Source organism: Xenopus laevis, chromosome 1S, assembly GCF_017654675.1.
Source record: "Xenopus laevis strain J_2021 chromosome 1S, Xenopus_laevis_v10.1, whole genome shotgun sequence".
Classification (NCBI taxonomy): domain Eukaryota; kingdom Metazoa; phylum Chordata; class Amphibia; order Anura; family Pipidae; genus Xenopus; species Xenopus laevis.
In genome coordinates, this window is record NC_054372.1 from 188,232,795 (window position 1) to 188,251,067 (window position 18,273).

The following is an 18,273-nucleotide window of genomic DNA, read 5'->3' on the forward strand; positions in this document are numbered from 1 at the left end:
TCTTATTATAAACCACAATTCTCCTTACTGAACATCATGGGGGTGCCTACAGAACAACACCAAGTCCCCTTTTCTTTCTTTTTTTTTTTTGGAATCAATATTAAAAAAACTTTTAAAAATGTTCATTTAAATTAACCCCCTGGCAGCCGGAGGCATGCCATTTTTCTGCAGCAGCTGCAGCAGTGCATGAAGTATCCGTCTGAGAGCGAAAGGCACAGGACTTTTCCAAATGACTGTTCACTCTGTAGTCGGACTCCTCCTCTGCCCCTCCAGTGAAGTTCATCAGTGAACAAGCCTTTCAGTCAGCTCCACTGCTGCCCCTATATGATTATTCATACGCAGCTAACATTCACCTTTTTATAGGGATTCCGCTAGAAACAAAGCCAACTGCTTGTTTGGGCTGATTTTGCTTTTTTTTTTTTTTACAAAATTTTCTTATTTTTTCGGTCTGGAGCTCCAGGCGGTGGGGAGGGGGGTGGTTGTGTTTTTACCTAAACTAGTGACAGAGGGATCTAAGTGACACTCATTTCTTCACACCGGCAAAGAAGTTTTTCCTCCCAGCTTTCTGAAACATACCAGGAACCGCAGGGAATCCGAGACTGACCAGTGAGTAAATTCACTGAATTTCAAAAATTTGTCCAGATCAATGAGAAACAGATTGATTACAATGCTGTCTTTAAAAAACACATGCGTTATCGGGCTGGCGTTGGCGAGAAATACATGGCAAGCGCCATGTCCATTAACTGCACCTTGTTGTTTCTTCAAAGCCATATAAAGTCATTTGTTCAGGGTTATAACATCAATGAATCCTCTGAAAGTCAAGATAATGCCAGTTAGTTTCCTTCTATACATTTGAAACTTGTTGAATGCCAATTTTCACAAACTTCCAACAGCCATGCTGGGAGTTGTAGTTCTGCAAAATTGTCTGACTATAAATGACAGCTGTTTTGAATGCAAACCTTCAGATTGATATCAGGGCATAATGATCAGCCATAAATCAATGCAAGTTCCTGCCTTGGATAATTCACTCCAATCCCTCTGCCCAATTTAAACAATACCCTGCTGCTGCTGCCAGGGGAGTGTGTGTGTATAGCTTTAAGAAAGAGGCGGATGACTGAGAAATGACGCAGGAATGTTAATGAGTAACTTGAAAAAAAAAAAGTCTTCCTCAGTGCACCATGTGTGGTAACAGGCTTGGCTGCCACACTATTTAAACAGAGGGTATACTAAGGAACAAGGAGAATGAATAGGATCAAACAGGGGATGCACTATCAGTGAGAACACAGGCAGTCACCTTAGAGAACCCCAAGCAAAAAAAAAAGCAATTACTGACTTGAAAACCTATTTTGAGGCTGAAAACTAAAAAAGAAAAAAGTCAGAAAATAATAATAGTTAAGAGTGAACAGGAAAGAGTTTTTTATTAAGGCTTTTGTTAGAGCCGGCTATCCCTGGGGGACTAGGTGCACAAATTTCTTTTTTTTTGGTATTTTTCTTTGGAAGGATGTCCTCTGTGCTCTTGTGTAGCCTGATGGCAACTTTGGTTCTTTTAGCCAAAAGCAACCCCGTGGATGAAGACACGGTGAACATGCTAGTGCTTTTACCTAAGGATAACTCCTATATGTTTTCAATGGATAGGGTGAAACCTGCTGTTGACCATGCCCTGCGGTCCATTCAGGAGAACCAGACCCTCTTGCCCGGCGTGCACATTAACGTCATTTACAATGACTCTGACTGTGGCAACCAGGCATTCTTTAGCCTGATAGACATAGCCATGCAGCTGCAGAAACCTGACGTGATTCTTGGTCCTGTTTGTGAGTATGCGGCAGCCTCCGTGGCTAGACTTGCCTCCCACTGGAACGTCCCCATGCTCTCCTCTGGGGCACTGGCAGTTGGCTTCATGCAGAAGTCCAGCGAGTACTCGCACCTCACCAGAGTGTCGCCCGCCTACTCTAAGATGGGCGAGATGTTCCTGTCCATGTTCCGCTATCACAAATGGACCAAGGCTTTTCTCCTCTACACTGACGACAATCTGCAGAGGAATTGCTTTTTTACCTTGGAAGGGGTCCACCTCGCCTTTAAGGAGGAAGGCTATACCATGTCTATCCACAACTTTGACGAGACGAAACATGTGGACGCGGAGGAAATTGTGCAGTCCATCCAGAATAAGGAAAGAGGTGAGTGCTAATGTCTGATGGGGGTTTTACTGGCAGTGGAGGGAGGTGTGGGATGCACGGCGCAAAACCCCGCTCTCTCTCGGGACACTGTGCTTTAGACTGTCACTTGTGTGCTGAGCAACAAAGTGTGTTTGTATCAGCGCGTGGCTGTAGAGAGGGCTCCGCAGAGAAAAATGAAGGCAAAGCAGATGGAAAACAAGGCACCGCTTTCATTTTCTGTTCATTTAAACCAGGAGTGCCCATACCTTACTAATGCGAGGTCTACTTCTAGTCATGATTTCTTATTATGATCTTCATCCATAAAAGATTCTGTTTCAAACAACTTGAAATACTGATTTATGGGAAAATGTATATTGCTATATTTAACAAGCAACTATTTCTTACGTAACCTTAGCTTAAATATTTGAATGAAAAGCATGAAACAGGAGGGGGATTTAGACAAGCTGTTTGTTGACAAGATCTATTGATCTAAAGGTCTACTGGTAGATCCCAATCTACCTTTTGGGCACCCCTGTTTTAAACCCTTCAACAAGGTACCGGGTACCCTGCAAGTCTCACCTCTTGGGGTGAAAGCTGTTTACTATAATGAGCATGGATAGCACTGAATCAGCACTTTAATTCAATATCAATTAGATACAACAGGAAAGAGAGACAGAACTCACATGCACATTTAACAAAAAAAAACCAATATAAACCTGGGTGCTTTGGGTGATTTAACACGGGAACACTGCAGATGACAAAAAACACACACATGGATCCACGAAGAGATAGGAAGGGGCACACCTTATTTATCACAACATGTTTTGGATCTCATGGATCCGTTTTCAAGTTCACCCCATGAGGTCAGAAACTTTTGTGATAAATAAAGTCATTTGCAGCAGAGTCTGCAGTTCGTGTGGCCCTTCCCGTCTCTTCGTTGATCCAGACTGTTATAAGGTCTCGTGCTGTGATCTATTTGGAAGTTGGGCACGGTAACAGGTGAAAGAAGCTGAACTTTTTGGCTGTGTTCAAAAAAACACACATCAGTCAAGTTCAGTCTTCTGCTCCCATAAATTGTCCGCAGCTTTCAGTTTTGATCCAAGCGGAGCAGCAGTCATCAATAGATCGACTCATTCATCCCATAATTGGGGAGTTAGACCCATTTCATCCTGTCTTAATTTGAGTTTTATTGAAGAGGAAAACGTGATAACGGTACGGAGGAGAAGAAGCGAGATTGTGTAAATCATCCTCTAGTTTATTTTGTGCTATCATAATAGTGAAGAACATTTCTGGTGCCAGGACTGGAGCACCCTAAAGGTTAGGTGCTGCTACACCAAAACATGCACCTGCCTTACATTTATTAATCAAGGGGTAAAGGAGGGAAGTTGGTTTTCAAATATAATTGTAGTTAGCAGGATTGTTGTGTTCCTATAAGTTGCCGGCAATTACAAGTGGTTAAATGAAATGTAAGAAATCAGACTGGATACATTAACTCTTCTATGGCTTTGCGTAACTGTGCAACCTGAGGACGAAACAGACTTCATCATTTGTTGGCTGTTGTAGAACTACAACTCCCCTGTCAGTGTTTGCTGGGAGTTGGCCCTGCAACAACAACCGAAGAGCTTGATTTTGTACAAAACTGATATAATTGTTACTGTAACTCCTGCCAGAATGTCCCTGGTAATTCACTGCCCTGTACAAATATATAGATCAGCCCTGTGTGCAGAATTCCTTTGTGCCAAGTTGGACTAGGAGCCATGAATTTTGCAATAGTCATAGTACAGAGCAAAACCAGTGTCTGACTATTGCTGTTATTGCCTAGCATAATAGCAGAAAGCTAAATAAATTGAGCTGTGTTTGCCAGCAGATAAGAGATTAAAATATGTGAATGTACCTGTCCCTCCCAGCCGTGCAGTAGACGCAAGCAATGTAGAGCATTGAACCTCCAAACATCTCCTACTTTATTGCTGATATGCCAGATCAGTTTCTATTTGCATTATACAACGTATTGTGTGCTAATGAGCCCTCGTATGGGATCTGTTATTCGGAAAGCTGGGGTTTTACAGATTAGGGGTCTTTCCATAATGTGGATTACCCTCCTTTAGGGTCAGGCCACACTGGGCGTTTTGGGGAGATTTGGTCGCCTGGCGACTAAACGCCGGACGACTTCGGAAAACGAATTGCCGCGTGTGATTAGCGGCGACCAAATCTCCCCAAAATGCCCAGTGTGGCCTGACCTTAAGTCATTATAACAATCCAGTAGGATTGTGGAGCCACCAATATGGATTCATCATGGGATTTAGTTTTATTATTACAGAGACAAAAAAGCTGATCAGACAAAAATGGACACTTGTTTGTTTAAGTTGGACACAAGGGTAAAATTATGGTTTTCTGGATAATAGATATCGTGCCTCTAATTGCATGCTATTGTTATCTATTTCCATTCAAACGAGTAATAATATTATTTCATCATATCTCTACCTATTGTTGTGTCATAAATACTTTACAGTCACATTCCTGCACTTTGGCCGTGGTTACTGACAGCTCCTGGTGTTACAGCACAACGGGTGGCAGGAGAGGGGCTTTCATGGCTCCTGTTTAAATACTGGGGGTATCTTATTGGTGTTTTAAATAGAGTATAGGCACTTTATTTAGAGCAGCCATTGGGGGGTACAACAAGGGGATACTTGCCATGAGGACCTGCAAAGCAGAAGAGGATGAATGGGTAGGGCAGGAGTAATACTTCATGGTAAGGCAGGATGGAGAGTATAGGCAATGGTGGCTTCACTAGGGTTTTTATTGAAAACTTTACAACAGAATATGAACATAATTTAGACTAACATTACAATAACGTTACACTCATACAGAACCAAAATCCCCCCCCCCCAGTCCAATGGACAAATATCCTGATGGATAGAATGACAATGGGACAAAGACAGTCTCAGTCTAATGAAGAGTCTATGCCTTTGCTATGGATTCCAGGGGGGAACTGTGAAAAGTAAGAACTATATACAGCTAGTTGGTGGGAAGGTGGCAACCACTTTTAGGGTCAGGGCACACGCACAGTTTCGGGGAGATTAGTCGCCCGGCGACAAATCTCCTCTTCTTCAGGGCGACTAATCTCCCCGAACTGCCTCCCGTCAGCTAGAATGTGAATTGCCGGCGGGATGGCACTCGGAGTGCTTTGTATTCCTAAATTGCCTGAAGTTTCCTCATAATTTTGGCGATTCCAGAATACAAAGCGCTCTGAGAACACCTTCCACAAGTAAAGAGTGTAGTTCAACAGTCATTGGTGGACTGTAGCTGGACCACTGACGTTCCTACTAGATTTACATAATGTGACTCCCGTTCTGACTCCCCTATGCCCCACTCCAACTAAAAACAGCCCTGAATTAACTTACATTGAGCCATACATGCACATAGGCCACTAGTCACAATCAGTGGCACCGCTTACTATATGTTGTTCATCAGTTCTGTCCCCAGTCCGCTGTATAGTCCAAAGGACCATGTATTTCTCTGGAAACTTTTCGAGCTGCCGATCACAAGTTCAAAAGAAAATACATAAGTTCAAACAGATATCCGGAAACCCGTTATCCAAAAAGCTCTGAATTATGGAAAGGCCGTCTCCCATAGAGTACATTATATCCAAATTATTAAAAATTTTAAAAATGATTTCCTTTTTCTCTGTAATAATAAAACAATACCTTATACTTGATCCAAACAAAGATATAATTAATCCTTATTGGAAGCAAAACCAGCGTATTGGGTTTATTTAAATTTTACTTGATTTTGTAGTAGACTTAAGATATGAAGATACAACTTATGGAAAGATCCATTATCTGGAAAACCCCAGGTCCTGCGCATTCTGGATAACAGTTCTCATACCTGTATTTATGTTATTTTTGAGAAGGTACAGTTTGACATTGATGTCCTTTGGGGTTATGTTTGATATATGAGTGCAGTTTCCTATACTAACCATTCATATTTAGGGGCAAATTCATCAAGGGTCGAATATCGAGGGTTAATTAACCCTCGATATTCGACTGGGAATGAAAATCATCTGACTTCGAATATCGAAGTCGAAGGATTTTGCGCAAATAGTTCAATCGAACGATCGAAGGAATAATCGTTTGATCGAACGATTAAATCCTTCGAATCGAACGATTCAAAGGATTTTAATCCAACGATCGAAGGATTATCCTTCGACCAAAAAAACTTAGCCAAGCCTATGGGGATCTTCCCCATAGGCTAACATTGGGTTCGGTAGCTTTTAGGTGGCGAAATAGGGGGTCGAAGTTTTTCCTTAAAGAGACAGTACTTCGACTATCGAATGGTCGAATAGTCAAACGATTTTTAGTTCGAAACCTTCGATTCGAAGTCGCAGTCGTAGTCGAAGGTCGAAGTAGCCCATTCGATGGTCGAAGTAAGCCAAAAAAAACACTTCGAAATTCGAAGTTTTTTTTCTTCTATTCCTTCACTCGAAGTTAATGAATTGGCCCCTTAATGTCAAATATACCCAAAATGAATTGCTTATTAATTACTGCTGCCAACTGCACTTGTTGCAATGATTAGCCCTTATGCCAAGAGATGAGTGCAAAGTAACCCAACAGTGGGTGGCGGGAGTCACTTGGTTCCCAGATGTTGTGTGAGTCGCAATGGCTGGTGCCGCTCAGTTTTGTCATTATAATGGTATCAACAGCCCTGTGCACCAGCACATGAGGGCACTCTATTGCTTTTTAAAGGGTTAATGCAATTGCATTGTAATCACAACAAGGGGAGATAGGAACACATGTTGTAGAGGTAAAAGGGAGCACAGTAAAAATGCCAAATAACCTAAACGCCCACCAGTGCTCCACTTTGGATTCCAATCAATCTAAAAGTTGTCAGCTATGCAGACCATCACTTTGGCCGATAAACATATTCCATTCCAAATGTTTCATCCCTTCTCTATAGGCAGAGGCTCTCCCATCATCGGAGCAATGTACTGTTCAATATTTCTTCTGCAGAAGCATGCTACTTCTTTGCTTGCATTTTCATTGCTCAAGGAGACTATCAAAATATTGAAACCCAGATGTGCCGTATGTCCTCTGCAAATTCCCTGGTGTCAGAGGGAGCACACAGCACTGCCTTCATGTGAGACATATGCATTCAGTACTTTTGACCCACAGGCTGATCTGGACTTTGCACTCGAGGTACCGAGATATAGCCATCGATATACTGTTCTAAAACCCAGAGTTAGATATAGAGTAGGTTGTCGTCACATTTTAATACTTTTTTTTTTTTAACAAAAGGGCCAGGCAAGAATATGATACAGTGCTTGATCACTACCATCAAGATTAAAGTGTTCTGCGGTTCTGACTGCCTCAAATGACAATTGTTGTACACCACCATCCTCACAGTCAGCTCTAGGCATTATTTAGAAGCAACACTTTATTTTGTAGTGTGTTACTCTGCCTCCTATTATTATTAGCAGGTGGGCTGCCTAGCCCAAGTGCTAATATAGCTACCCTCCTAGAAGAAGGCCTTTAATGGGTGACCAAGTTGCCTATGCAACCTCAGCTTTGCAAGTGGGGCTGATTTTTACTTAGTGGTGTTCCTTTTATGGTATCACCCAACAATGACTCTTGGTCATATTTGCTTTATTATTACACCATGTTATACCATTTTCCCCCAGCAGCAAGACGGCAACACCCCAATAACGCCATTGGGCAGCCTCTGACATGTGCATTACTGTGCTGTAACATAGCATCATTGGACTGGGCAGCAAAGAAGATTTCAGGCAGGAATACATGTGCCCTCAATGTTCTATTGGTCTGTGACAATGAACATAAAAGGCAAACATAGTGAATCCTATTTACCTTGATACCATTGTGAGAGTGAAGCCAGATACACTGGAGGAGGGAGGGCTGAAATAAAACAGCTTGCACACAAAATAAAAAGCCAACATGTTTTTCTTTTTAAGCACAGGATATTTGCAGGCATGTATATAAACAGGCCTACGTCCATCAAACAAAATAAAGTTCATCTTAATTTTCTCAATGTGCCGGAAGCAATGAAAGGATTAAATCACATCCAATTTACATTATTTCATGGGAAGGTATTTAATTTGTGCTTGGGTTACTTTACATTTGGACTGGGTCCAAGGGAGCGGGAGTAGGATCTTTTCATTGACTAATTTAGTGATCACTTTACATGTCTTGCCTTCCTTTATAGCCTGTGATCTCTCCCTGTGGACCAGGATGAAATTAGATTAGTCATGTTTGCAGACTTTTCTGAAACTATCCCCCCCCCCACCCGGGAATTACTGGGCAAATCAATACGAAGGGAAAACATTTGGATAAATTGTTCTTTTTTTGTTTTAAGAATGAAATTGTCCCTGGAGCCGAGAGTGGCTTTTCTTTATGGATTGGGAAAAAATTCTTTGCACTTTAACTTTTGCCTGGTTGGGGTATTTATGACAGTAGTTGTGACGTAGAGTGCAAGGAAAGTCATTATGTTCCTGCTCTTTTCTAGGGATGGGCGAATTCGACCCGTTTCATTTCGCCAAAAATTCTCAGCCGGCGAAATGTCGCCGACGCCCATTAAAGTCTATGGGCGTCAAAATTTTTTGTTGATGCACGAAGCCATACAAGTCTATGGGCGTAATTTTCTCGGCGAAACAAGGCGAAAAAATTCGCCCATCCCTACTCTTTTTTCCATTCATCTTCCTAAAAAATGCAAATGTGAAACCAGTATATAGATTATATTAGATGCGTTCAGATGAGCTTACCGCTATATATAGTGGGCACGGGTGCACGCGCCCCAGTCCTTCAGTAAAGGGAGCAAACACCAGGTCCCTGGTAGACACAAAATGCATCAGGCCTTGCTTCTTATTTATGGAGAATAAAATGTAAGCTTTTTAACCTTTTATAATCTGACTCCAGCTCTACAACTTTGTGGGTCCAGGCTTGTGCCAGCGTTTTCCTAAAAAGAAAAACCTGACAATGATCCTAGGATGGGGAAAGGCAAGAAAAACTCCCTAACAGGGGGTGGCTGTAAGATGCCATAGACAGTCACTTTTTATTGGGATGCTGGGGGGCTGTTTGGGCCTCAATCTGCCACCTCAATTGTAGGAACCATGGAATTACGTCCATGCTTAGGCTGGAGGTAAAGGGATCTACAGCATCAATAGACAAAACTTGCACATGATTGAGCAGAAGAGGCAGGATGGATGCACATAAGACACATCATTAAATATAATATGCAATACCATGCACCCTTTTTCCAGGTCTACATCAGGGGTACCCAACCTTTTTTACCCATGAGCAACATTCAGATGTAAAAAAGAGTTGGGGTGCAACACAAGCGTGACAAATGTTCCTGGGGTGACAAATAAGGACTGTGATTGCCCATTTGGTTGCCCTTATGTGAACTGGCAGCTACAGGAGACTCTGTTTGGCAGGACATCTGGTTTTTATGCAACCAAAACTTGCCTCCAAGCCAGGAATTCAAAAATAAACATCTGCTTTGAAGCTGCTGAGTGCACCATCCAAAAGGGTTGGTGAACAGCATGTTGCTCTGGAGCCACCGATTAGGGATCACTGCTCTACAGAGTAAATTATATAAGTCTAAATTGTAGAATGTATCATTTTTGGTGCGTCAGTACTTGTTCCGTTACACTAACCAAATCTTCCATTTTTTGTTGTTCTTCAACCCTATCAGCTAGGAAGCATGGCAGTCCAATGAGTAATGAATCATTTCCTAGAATCAAATACAGGGTCAACATCCTTTTATTATATTGAGATGCTAGGTAATTTAAATTTCCCAAAAGGCCAAGGTTGGCATCAATCACATAAAGGAATTCTAGTTTATTTCACAAATGGCCTAATAAGGAATTAATAATGATACCTGACTGTATGGAGAATTACACTGGGCTCTCTTTACCTCCCGTATTTGTATGTAATTGGTATGTTTTAATTAATCATGATTATTACTGTACTTTGTTTTGATTGTATGTTTTGATTTATATAGGGTTGCATAGGAGTATGGATGTTCTTACCAGACAAATGCCCAGCCCTGATATTCCCTTCTGGGGTTCTGATTGGTTATAGGTTGATTTAGGCCTTCTAGTGTCCTGATATGAGAGAGGATGATTACACTCATGCAAAAGAAAGATTGAATAGAGCACAAAGCCCAGCGACCATCATAGTGAAATCCTCATGTGCACTGGAATTCTCAGGCCGGGTAGATGAATGATTCTCCTTTAGAAATCTTGCATATGAAGTTGCAGAGACAAACTACTTTCCTAGTAGTTTCCTAATTATGCAATCCCTTATTGCCTAATACAATGCATCACCGTGGATGATTCTTCGGCTAGCCTTACTTTTGATTTGGATGTGCCAGTCTGCTGTTCTGTCTCAACTTAATTATATCCAGATGTCCCTTTAAATGCTTGTCTACACACTGTTACATCGCCTGCATCCATGCGCAGTGATATTTGGCAGTTTTGCCAGATTTATCTCATAAGATGCTGCACATAGTTTAGAAATAACTATACAATATGAATCTGGCTGGTGCAAAGGATTGTGAAAAGGCCGTCTGGTTTTCTGATGCTCTTTGTTAGGCTGTACCTCCTCTAGGCCTGTACTTCCGGATTAGAAGACAAGTAGCTAAATTCAGTATAATATGAACACGAAGGTCATGCAGGCTCATTTATTAAGTAGGAGCACATCATTCGTTCATCAACAGTGCACAAAAGGAGGGTTGAAAATTATGAAATCTCATGGCACAACCTCAACTTGAGAGTCCACCAGCGATGTAACTATAGCAGATTCGGCGGTCCCAGGGTGGCCCAGGAGTGTAGAGGGCCCAGTGGAACCCTAATTAGTGTGCAATTTCAACATATCTTGTTTAGAGAGGTCAACTTGCCAATGCTTTGAGGCCCTATATTGCATTTACTGTGGGGCCCAGTAACACCACTGGGGTTCACACAATGGCAGGACATCCAGGGAGCTCAATTTTAAAGCCTGCCTAGGGCAAGATATTTCATTGGCAGCCAATGGCTTGCTGTGGGAATTTTAAATAAGACTTAGGACCCCCCCCCATTCATGAATAAAAGGCTCAAATGGGCCTGTTAACATTATGTCAATTGATCAGCTATCCACTATAGTGATGAAAGGAAATTGCAACAGTTTGGACCTATTTACAACTCCAACATAAGTCCTAGGTCTGGGTTTTTGTAGTCTCAAAGGGACTAGCAACTACATTGGTAGCAACAACTACTCACATTCTCCTATAAGACTTTTAGGGCTGATAATAAATGAGCACAGGACTGATGAGCCAATGAACAGGGCAAAGACATATGTTCATAAACAAGTATCTACAATGACGTTTGTGTGTTTGATTGTCCAATTTCAGATGACTGTTAAATACCACAAGCAATCTGCCCTTGGGGCAAGTTTAATAGCTGTCCATGAGCCACACTTCTGTTATAGTAAGGGCAGATTTAATTGCAAGAAGGTGTGGGAGCCATGAAACTATATTCTGTAAAGTCACAATAGGCCTCTGGTTTGTGTACAGTCATCTACACGCCGAGGGGTTAACCACCACGGGAAGTTTCTAGATCATAGATAAGATACAAACAAAGCCTTAAAGTACTTTCTTAGCCTTATATACATTTGATCAACATTCTTGATTAAAGCTTCTGTTGACCCTATTCATGAGAAAGTTCCCCAACTGCCTGGGGCCAAGCTCTGTAGTAAGCAGGGTCCTTTAATAATGGCTCGGCTTCAACTGCAGGAACAATCTGTTTTTCATGGCCAAGAGAACAATGATACAATTTATACTGGAAAGTACCCCTGCAGCCTTAAGATCTGCAATAGCTGGTTTTTCAGGAATAAAGAATTGATTGTCCACTAAGGGGTTTTCATTTTCTAATAAATCCTTGTTTGTTTTTACTCCATGTTTTTATGTAATGTTACACACAAGAACTGTGCCTGTACTGTTCACACACATATATCACGTCAGAGGAAAGTATAGATATGTCATTACAACCACAATGCAATGCAAAGGCTTGACTATACATTTTTATTCATTTAAACTTTGATCTATTGATCATTTTTGGAGACGTGGCAACATAAAGTGCTGGCTATTATCTCCCCAAACTATACTATCCAGGGTATGGGGCAGTAGAAACTCATGTGACATGGTACATTTTAATCGTCATCAAAGTGCCTGCTGGGGATTGTTTACCATTAACAATACTGGGCAAAGATATTTCCAATCAATAATATCCATTGCAGTGTCATTCAGTTACGTAAATGGGAAGATATTCATGGAGGACAGAGGCCTTCTTATCCTAAATACAAGTAATGCCAATTAAAACATTATATTATTATAACAGTAATGAAAGTTTTGTAATTGTGACTTTAGAGATGAATTACCGCAGGTAATACTAGTTCAGGGATGTCCAGAACACTGAAGGCTAGGGGCTTTATGTATCATTGGATTCTTGTAATCATTCGTGCTACAAATACAATAGTCCCAAAGTGGCATATCTGAGCAAATATTTGGTCAATATTATCCATGCAAAATCTGGGCCTGTAGGTCCAGTTTGTTATTTTGTATTGAGGTTCCTGCTGAGGTCCCATCTGAACCTAAAGGTGGCCATAGACGTAGAGATCCACTCGTTTGGCGATGTCTCTCCCCGGTATGCCCACATTGAAGTGGGCAATATCAGGCTGATCCGATCGTGGTCCCTAGGGCCTAATGATCGGATCAGAATGGATCCGATACTGGCGGTCGGACTGCGGGACCGCATAGACGCACAGATGCAGCCGCAATCCAACGGGATTTTTTAACCTGCCCGATCGAGATCTGGCTGACATTCAGCCAGATATCGATCGGGGAAACCCGTTGGATGGCCCCACACACGGGCCAATAAACTGCCGACTCGGTCTGTCTGCAGCTTTTATCGGCCCGTGTATGGGGGCCTTAAGAATGAGTTGGTGATATGCAGTGACTTAACAATGGCATCAATGTAGAAATTAAATGTTACCTACTGTTATATACCTCCAGGTTTTCTAACATTAAGCCATCTCAAAGCTTCTGCCAGATCCATAGCTGAACTGTTTCACTACAATTTGGATCAATCCCACCGGCTTCCACAAAACCTTTGACCCGAAGCTCTCGAAAACCGATTCTTTTTATTTTTTTTCCTATTTACATGTTTTAGTGCTTATTCATAGTAGAGGCGATTGATTCTGATGTGATATGTGCCTTTTTATTTGCTTTAGTGTCTCTTCTGGATGATCCTGTTATTCAGCCGATACCGTTGACCAACTTTACTTGCAATGCAATTTTTCTGCCTTGGCTTTAATGAATCATCAGGGAATCATCTGACTATGTTCCTGTGTCATTTAAACCTTCTTTCTCTGTATTTTTCTCGATTAGTGGTGATAATGTGTGCAAGCAGTGACACTGTTAGGAACATCATGTTGGCCGCCCATCAGCAAGGAATGACGAATGGAGATTACGTCTTCTTCAACATTGAACTCTTTAACAGCTCCACCTATGGTAAGCACAATTTATTTGTTATACCCCACAGTGGCGTAACTAGATATTACTGGGTGCTACGGAAAATTATTTTTCAGGCCCCCAAAATGTCTAGAGGTTGACACATTTTCCCATATTTATTGCAATTGTATATGAATTAGGGCCTCATGGGCCCCTATACCTCGTGGGCCCCCTGCAGCCGCAGGGTCTGCTTCCTCTGTAGTTACGCCCCTGATACCCTACATTGTCTTTATGTCTACAGTATAATAATTATAATATTACATTATTATAGTGTTCAGAGGCGACATAACCAAAAACAAATGCAATATGTAGATGGATTTGATGACCTTAATTAAAAATAATTTGGAGACCTATATAAATCCTTGATTCCCATTCTTGGAAAACCCTTTGACAGAGCAAAGAGTAAATGGCTCAGGGACATACCCCACCTTGATGATGTGATGTGGGATGAGGCAACAGAATGCTACTGAGATTAAAAGTTATGGGTCAGAAGCCCAATGAACTATGCCCTAAATGTCAATCTCCAGATGTGGGGTCTTTCCTCCTAATGTGGACATGCCCACTCATACATAACTATTGGTCAGCAGTAGTGAAATACCTCAACGACCACATCTTACTACCTGGAATACTAGCTCCAGAAGTGTGCTTACTAGGCTTGCTGGATGATGTAGTCCCTTTAAATAAAACCAGAACCCTACTCAAAACCTTATACTTTTATGCTAAGAAACAGGTTGCAATGAAATGGATGAGCCCCCAAGCCCCAACTGTGCAACAATGGGTGCAGCTAAAAAAACAGCTAGTTCCCCGCTGTCAAATTAACATTAGTCAGGCACTGTCCTCAAAAATTTGAGAAGGTCTGGAATCCCTGGTTGGAGGCTAACCCAGAAGCTGACCCTCAAGTCTGAGAATGCCAACTTTTAAACAGGCAACCTATCCCAAAGGGGGGCTCCCAAAGTCTCTTTGCCATAGGCCTCAGTTGAATCCTATTCTCCACGATGTACTGTAATATTATAAATATGTAAGCCCTCATGTCGAAATGTCATAGTAATGCATGTTTTTGTGTATGTTTTGTTGCAAAATAAAAACATTAATAAAAAAAATAATATTAATTTGTATGTATGAAAAGATGGTTGTTATGTGACAACAGTATCTCTTTAATATGATGTTTCTGTAGGGGTGGTTTACAAAATGCAATATTGGACTCACATCACCATGTTTATTACCGTCCGGCACAATTGCCCCAGATGTTTTTAAACATACGCAATTAGACTTGGGTTTTGATTTAAATCAGGTGCAAGTGGCATGGAGTGGTGGGTTCTAGTGATGGGCGGAATTTGTCCCGTTTCACTTCACCATGAATTTCCCGCAAAATTCTCGAAACTGGAAAAAATTTTTTTGAAAGAAATGATTTTGCCGCCGGCGACAAAATGTCAAAATGGGCGCCGGCGTCAAAGTCAATGGGCGTCAGTTTATTGTCGCCGCCGTCTATATGGGCGCTGCCGTCGAAAAAACTTTGACTGCGAAATGGGGAAAAATGGCAAAATTGTGTCTGCCGAATAAATCCCCCATCACTAGCGGGTTCTTCTTTTTCTGAAGCACGTGTTCAAAATGGTATTTTCAACTAATTCACTGGGTGCAAGTCTGGTGCACCTATTGACATAAGCCACTGCGAGAACCATGAAGCTATTACCAGGGCAGGGTGCCAGTAACTCCAGGGTTCCCCAGCATCAATAGGTGTGTTAGCTCATTATTCATCAGAAGAGGCACAATGGACACATTAGCAATCAAGTGGAAGTGCATATTCAGAGGCATTCAGTATCCTTTTTTAACTCCACTTTTGTTAACCCCCCTCTGAAGCAATGTTTAACATGAATATCTATGCTCTGTATGCCAAGTTTGCATCTGGGAAAACAATTACTAGCTGCAGAAACCTTAACCACTAGACTCACACTTGCCTTGTGCTGCACTTAATAAAGCCCGATTGTTTGCTTAAGCCAGCTCATAACCCGCTTTATTTCTTCCACTTGATTATGTAATACTTACTTTAAGCAGTTTGAGATAATACACCCTGAAAAGAAAATAGATAGCTGCTAATTCCAATTGCCTGTCTTGTCACTCATCACTGGCTTGAGCAAACAAAAGGATCAGTATTATACAGGTGCAGGGCTTTTCAGCATGTACATTAATAAAGCAAATACAGAATCATATTTTAACAGGCTGGCGTCAAAGAAGTCGCGTGGGCTGGATATAGTTTAAATTATGCTGGAAATGGCTTTGTGTAAGTAAAAGAAGAATCATTTCATGCAAAAATTAAATAAATTGAATAGTTGTGATATATTATTTATTCCCTGGTATTTCGTGCCAACATATTTATAAAGAGATTATCTACAATCAAAGGGTGACAGTTAGGGGTCTGAACGCCAACAACTCAATTTTTTTTACTATAAAATATGAATTATTAGTAGAAAAAAACCTCAAATGATTCAAGATTTATTATAATCTGAGAATGGAAAAGGTCAGATTCTGAAAATCTGGCATCTCAGACCTGCCAAGGTTGTATATACTGTAAGTCAATGGGTCCCTTTCTGTTTCTGTGCTCTGCTCTGGAATTAGCCCAAAAGTTGGACTATTTTGGACTTTCCAGGCAAAAATCCGAAAAAATTCGGAAAAAGCCAGAAAAAATTATTTGTTTCGGGGGAAAAAAACGTACGATTCGGATTTTCGATAGTTTTTTCCGTGTTTGTCCCCGATCCTATTAAATCGTGATTTTTTTTATAATAAATAAGGTCCCATCGTGGATTCTAGTTTGGTTGGACTTTTTTGATTAAAAGAATAAATTAATAAATTAGGACTTTGATAAATAAAGGTCCTAAGAGTTTTTATTTTTGATAAATAGGTTTTAAAAAAAAAAAAAAACCCATAGGGATTAATAGAAAGTACATTTTTCTGGGGTGATATCTAATTTCAGCAGGTTTTAGATGGTGAATGGTCGAAGTTTAATTTTTAAAGAGATAGTACATGATAAATTTCGATATTCGAATTTTCGATTTTTTTTCAAATTCAAATCAATTTGGACTATTCCCTAATTAGCTCGAAATTCGAAATTTTTTTAACTTTTAACTCCCATAAAGTAAAACCCATTGATTCTTTTTGATCATATTCCTTTTTTTGGCCACAGCAGGAATCTCAAAGACATTTTGCACTGTGGTCACTCTCTCCTCTCTCAGTGTGGTATCACTCCAGGGTAACTATAAGCCTGTGACCTTGCAGTGATCTGTAAACACGTCCTGAACCCTTTTAAGATCCAGATGCTGCTTGTGCTGTTGCTAGTCTGCACAATCATCGTGTGAGAAGTAAAAGTGAGGTGTGTTTTCCCAGCCATTAACCTTGTACAGTGTCAGCTGATGATAACAGGGATTTTTTTTTTTTTTTTTTTTTTAGAAAAGATGCTCGGTTACAAAGAATGCACTGTTAATGTTCGTTGGTCTTCATTAAACACAGTTGTCTTTTGTCAGGGAATACAATTACAAGTCATTAGTCTCTCTAGCTTTCAGGGTTAGCTACTGGAAAGTTTTTATCTAGTAACAACTGAATTGGAGTTTTTTTTAAAAAAAAATTTTGTTTTTAAAGGGGAACTCCACAAAAAACATAAGTTAAAGGGGTGGTTCACCTTTGAAATAACTGTAAGTATGATGTAGAGAGGGATACTCTGAGACAATTTGCCATTTGTTTTCTTTTTTTATCAGTTGTGTTTTTTTTAGTTATTTAGCTTTTTATTCAGCAGCTCTACAGTCTGAAATTTCAGCAGTGTGGTTGCTAGGGTTCAAAATACCCTAGCAACCAAGCATTGATGTGAAGAGACTGGAATAGGAGAGGCCTGAATAGAAAAATGAGTAATAAAAAACAGGAATAACAATACATTTGTAGCCTTACAGAGCATTTGCTGTTTAGAAGGGGTCAGCTGGTATGAGTCAGAAGAATAAGGCAGATCATTATAAAATTGTAAAAAAAATAGATAATCAAAACCAATTGAAGAGTTGCTTAGAATTGGCCATTCTATAACATACTAAAAGTTACCTAAAAGGTGAACCACCCCTTTAAGCTTTTTGAAAAGTAAACATAATTTCAAGTGACTATGCAATATACATCAATTAAAAAAATTAAAATGATTTTTAATGGTTTGGAACAGTTCCCTAACCCTAGCCCCCTGCTCTCCTACTGATCTGTCTGACTACTTTGCTGAGCTGTCTGACTACTGTTACTTTGTATCGACAACCATCTGTCCTCAGCCTGTATCCTCCAAACCCCACAATTCCCTGCACATGTAATTTCAATAAGGAAAGGAACATCCCAGTGCAATGTATTGTGGGTTATGTAGTTCCTGCATGCTGTCTGTAAACTGTGGAGTAGTTGTTACAATTTGTAACATCAGTGTTTAGTCCCTCCTTCCCTGCCAGGATTTCAAATGATGCAGAAAGAGAAGAACTGATAAACAGTTGGATTTCAGCATAGAAATTGTCATTTATTCATACTATTTGATGAAACCGGTAACTGTTATGGGTATATT

The 18,273-nt window shown here is 40.7% G+C and overlaps 1 protein-coding gene across 2 annotated transcripts in view; it reads left to right on the forward strand.

Moving 5' to 3' along the window:
- Positions 1-221: 221 nt before the first annotated feature.
- The window catches only part of npr3.S (natriuretic peptide receptor 3 S homeolog), a 58,007-nt gene continuing 39,955 nt past the window's right edge, over positions 222-18,273 (forward strand). Inside the window, exons 1-2 of one of the 2 annotated variants that reach the window (XM_018244538.2) lie at positions 222-2,174; positions 13,584-13,706. In XM_018244538.2, the coding sequence (XP_018100027.1) occupies positions 1,502-2,174; positions 13,584-13,706 (796 nt within the window). In that variant the 5' untranslated portion in view covers positions 222-1,501. The remainder of the gene's footprint in view (positions 2,175-13,583; positions 13,707-18,273) is intronic. The other variant, XM_018244539.2, reaches the window with a different exon arrangement.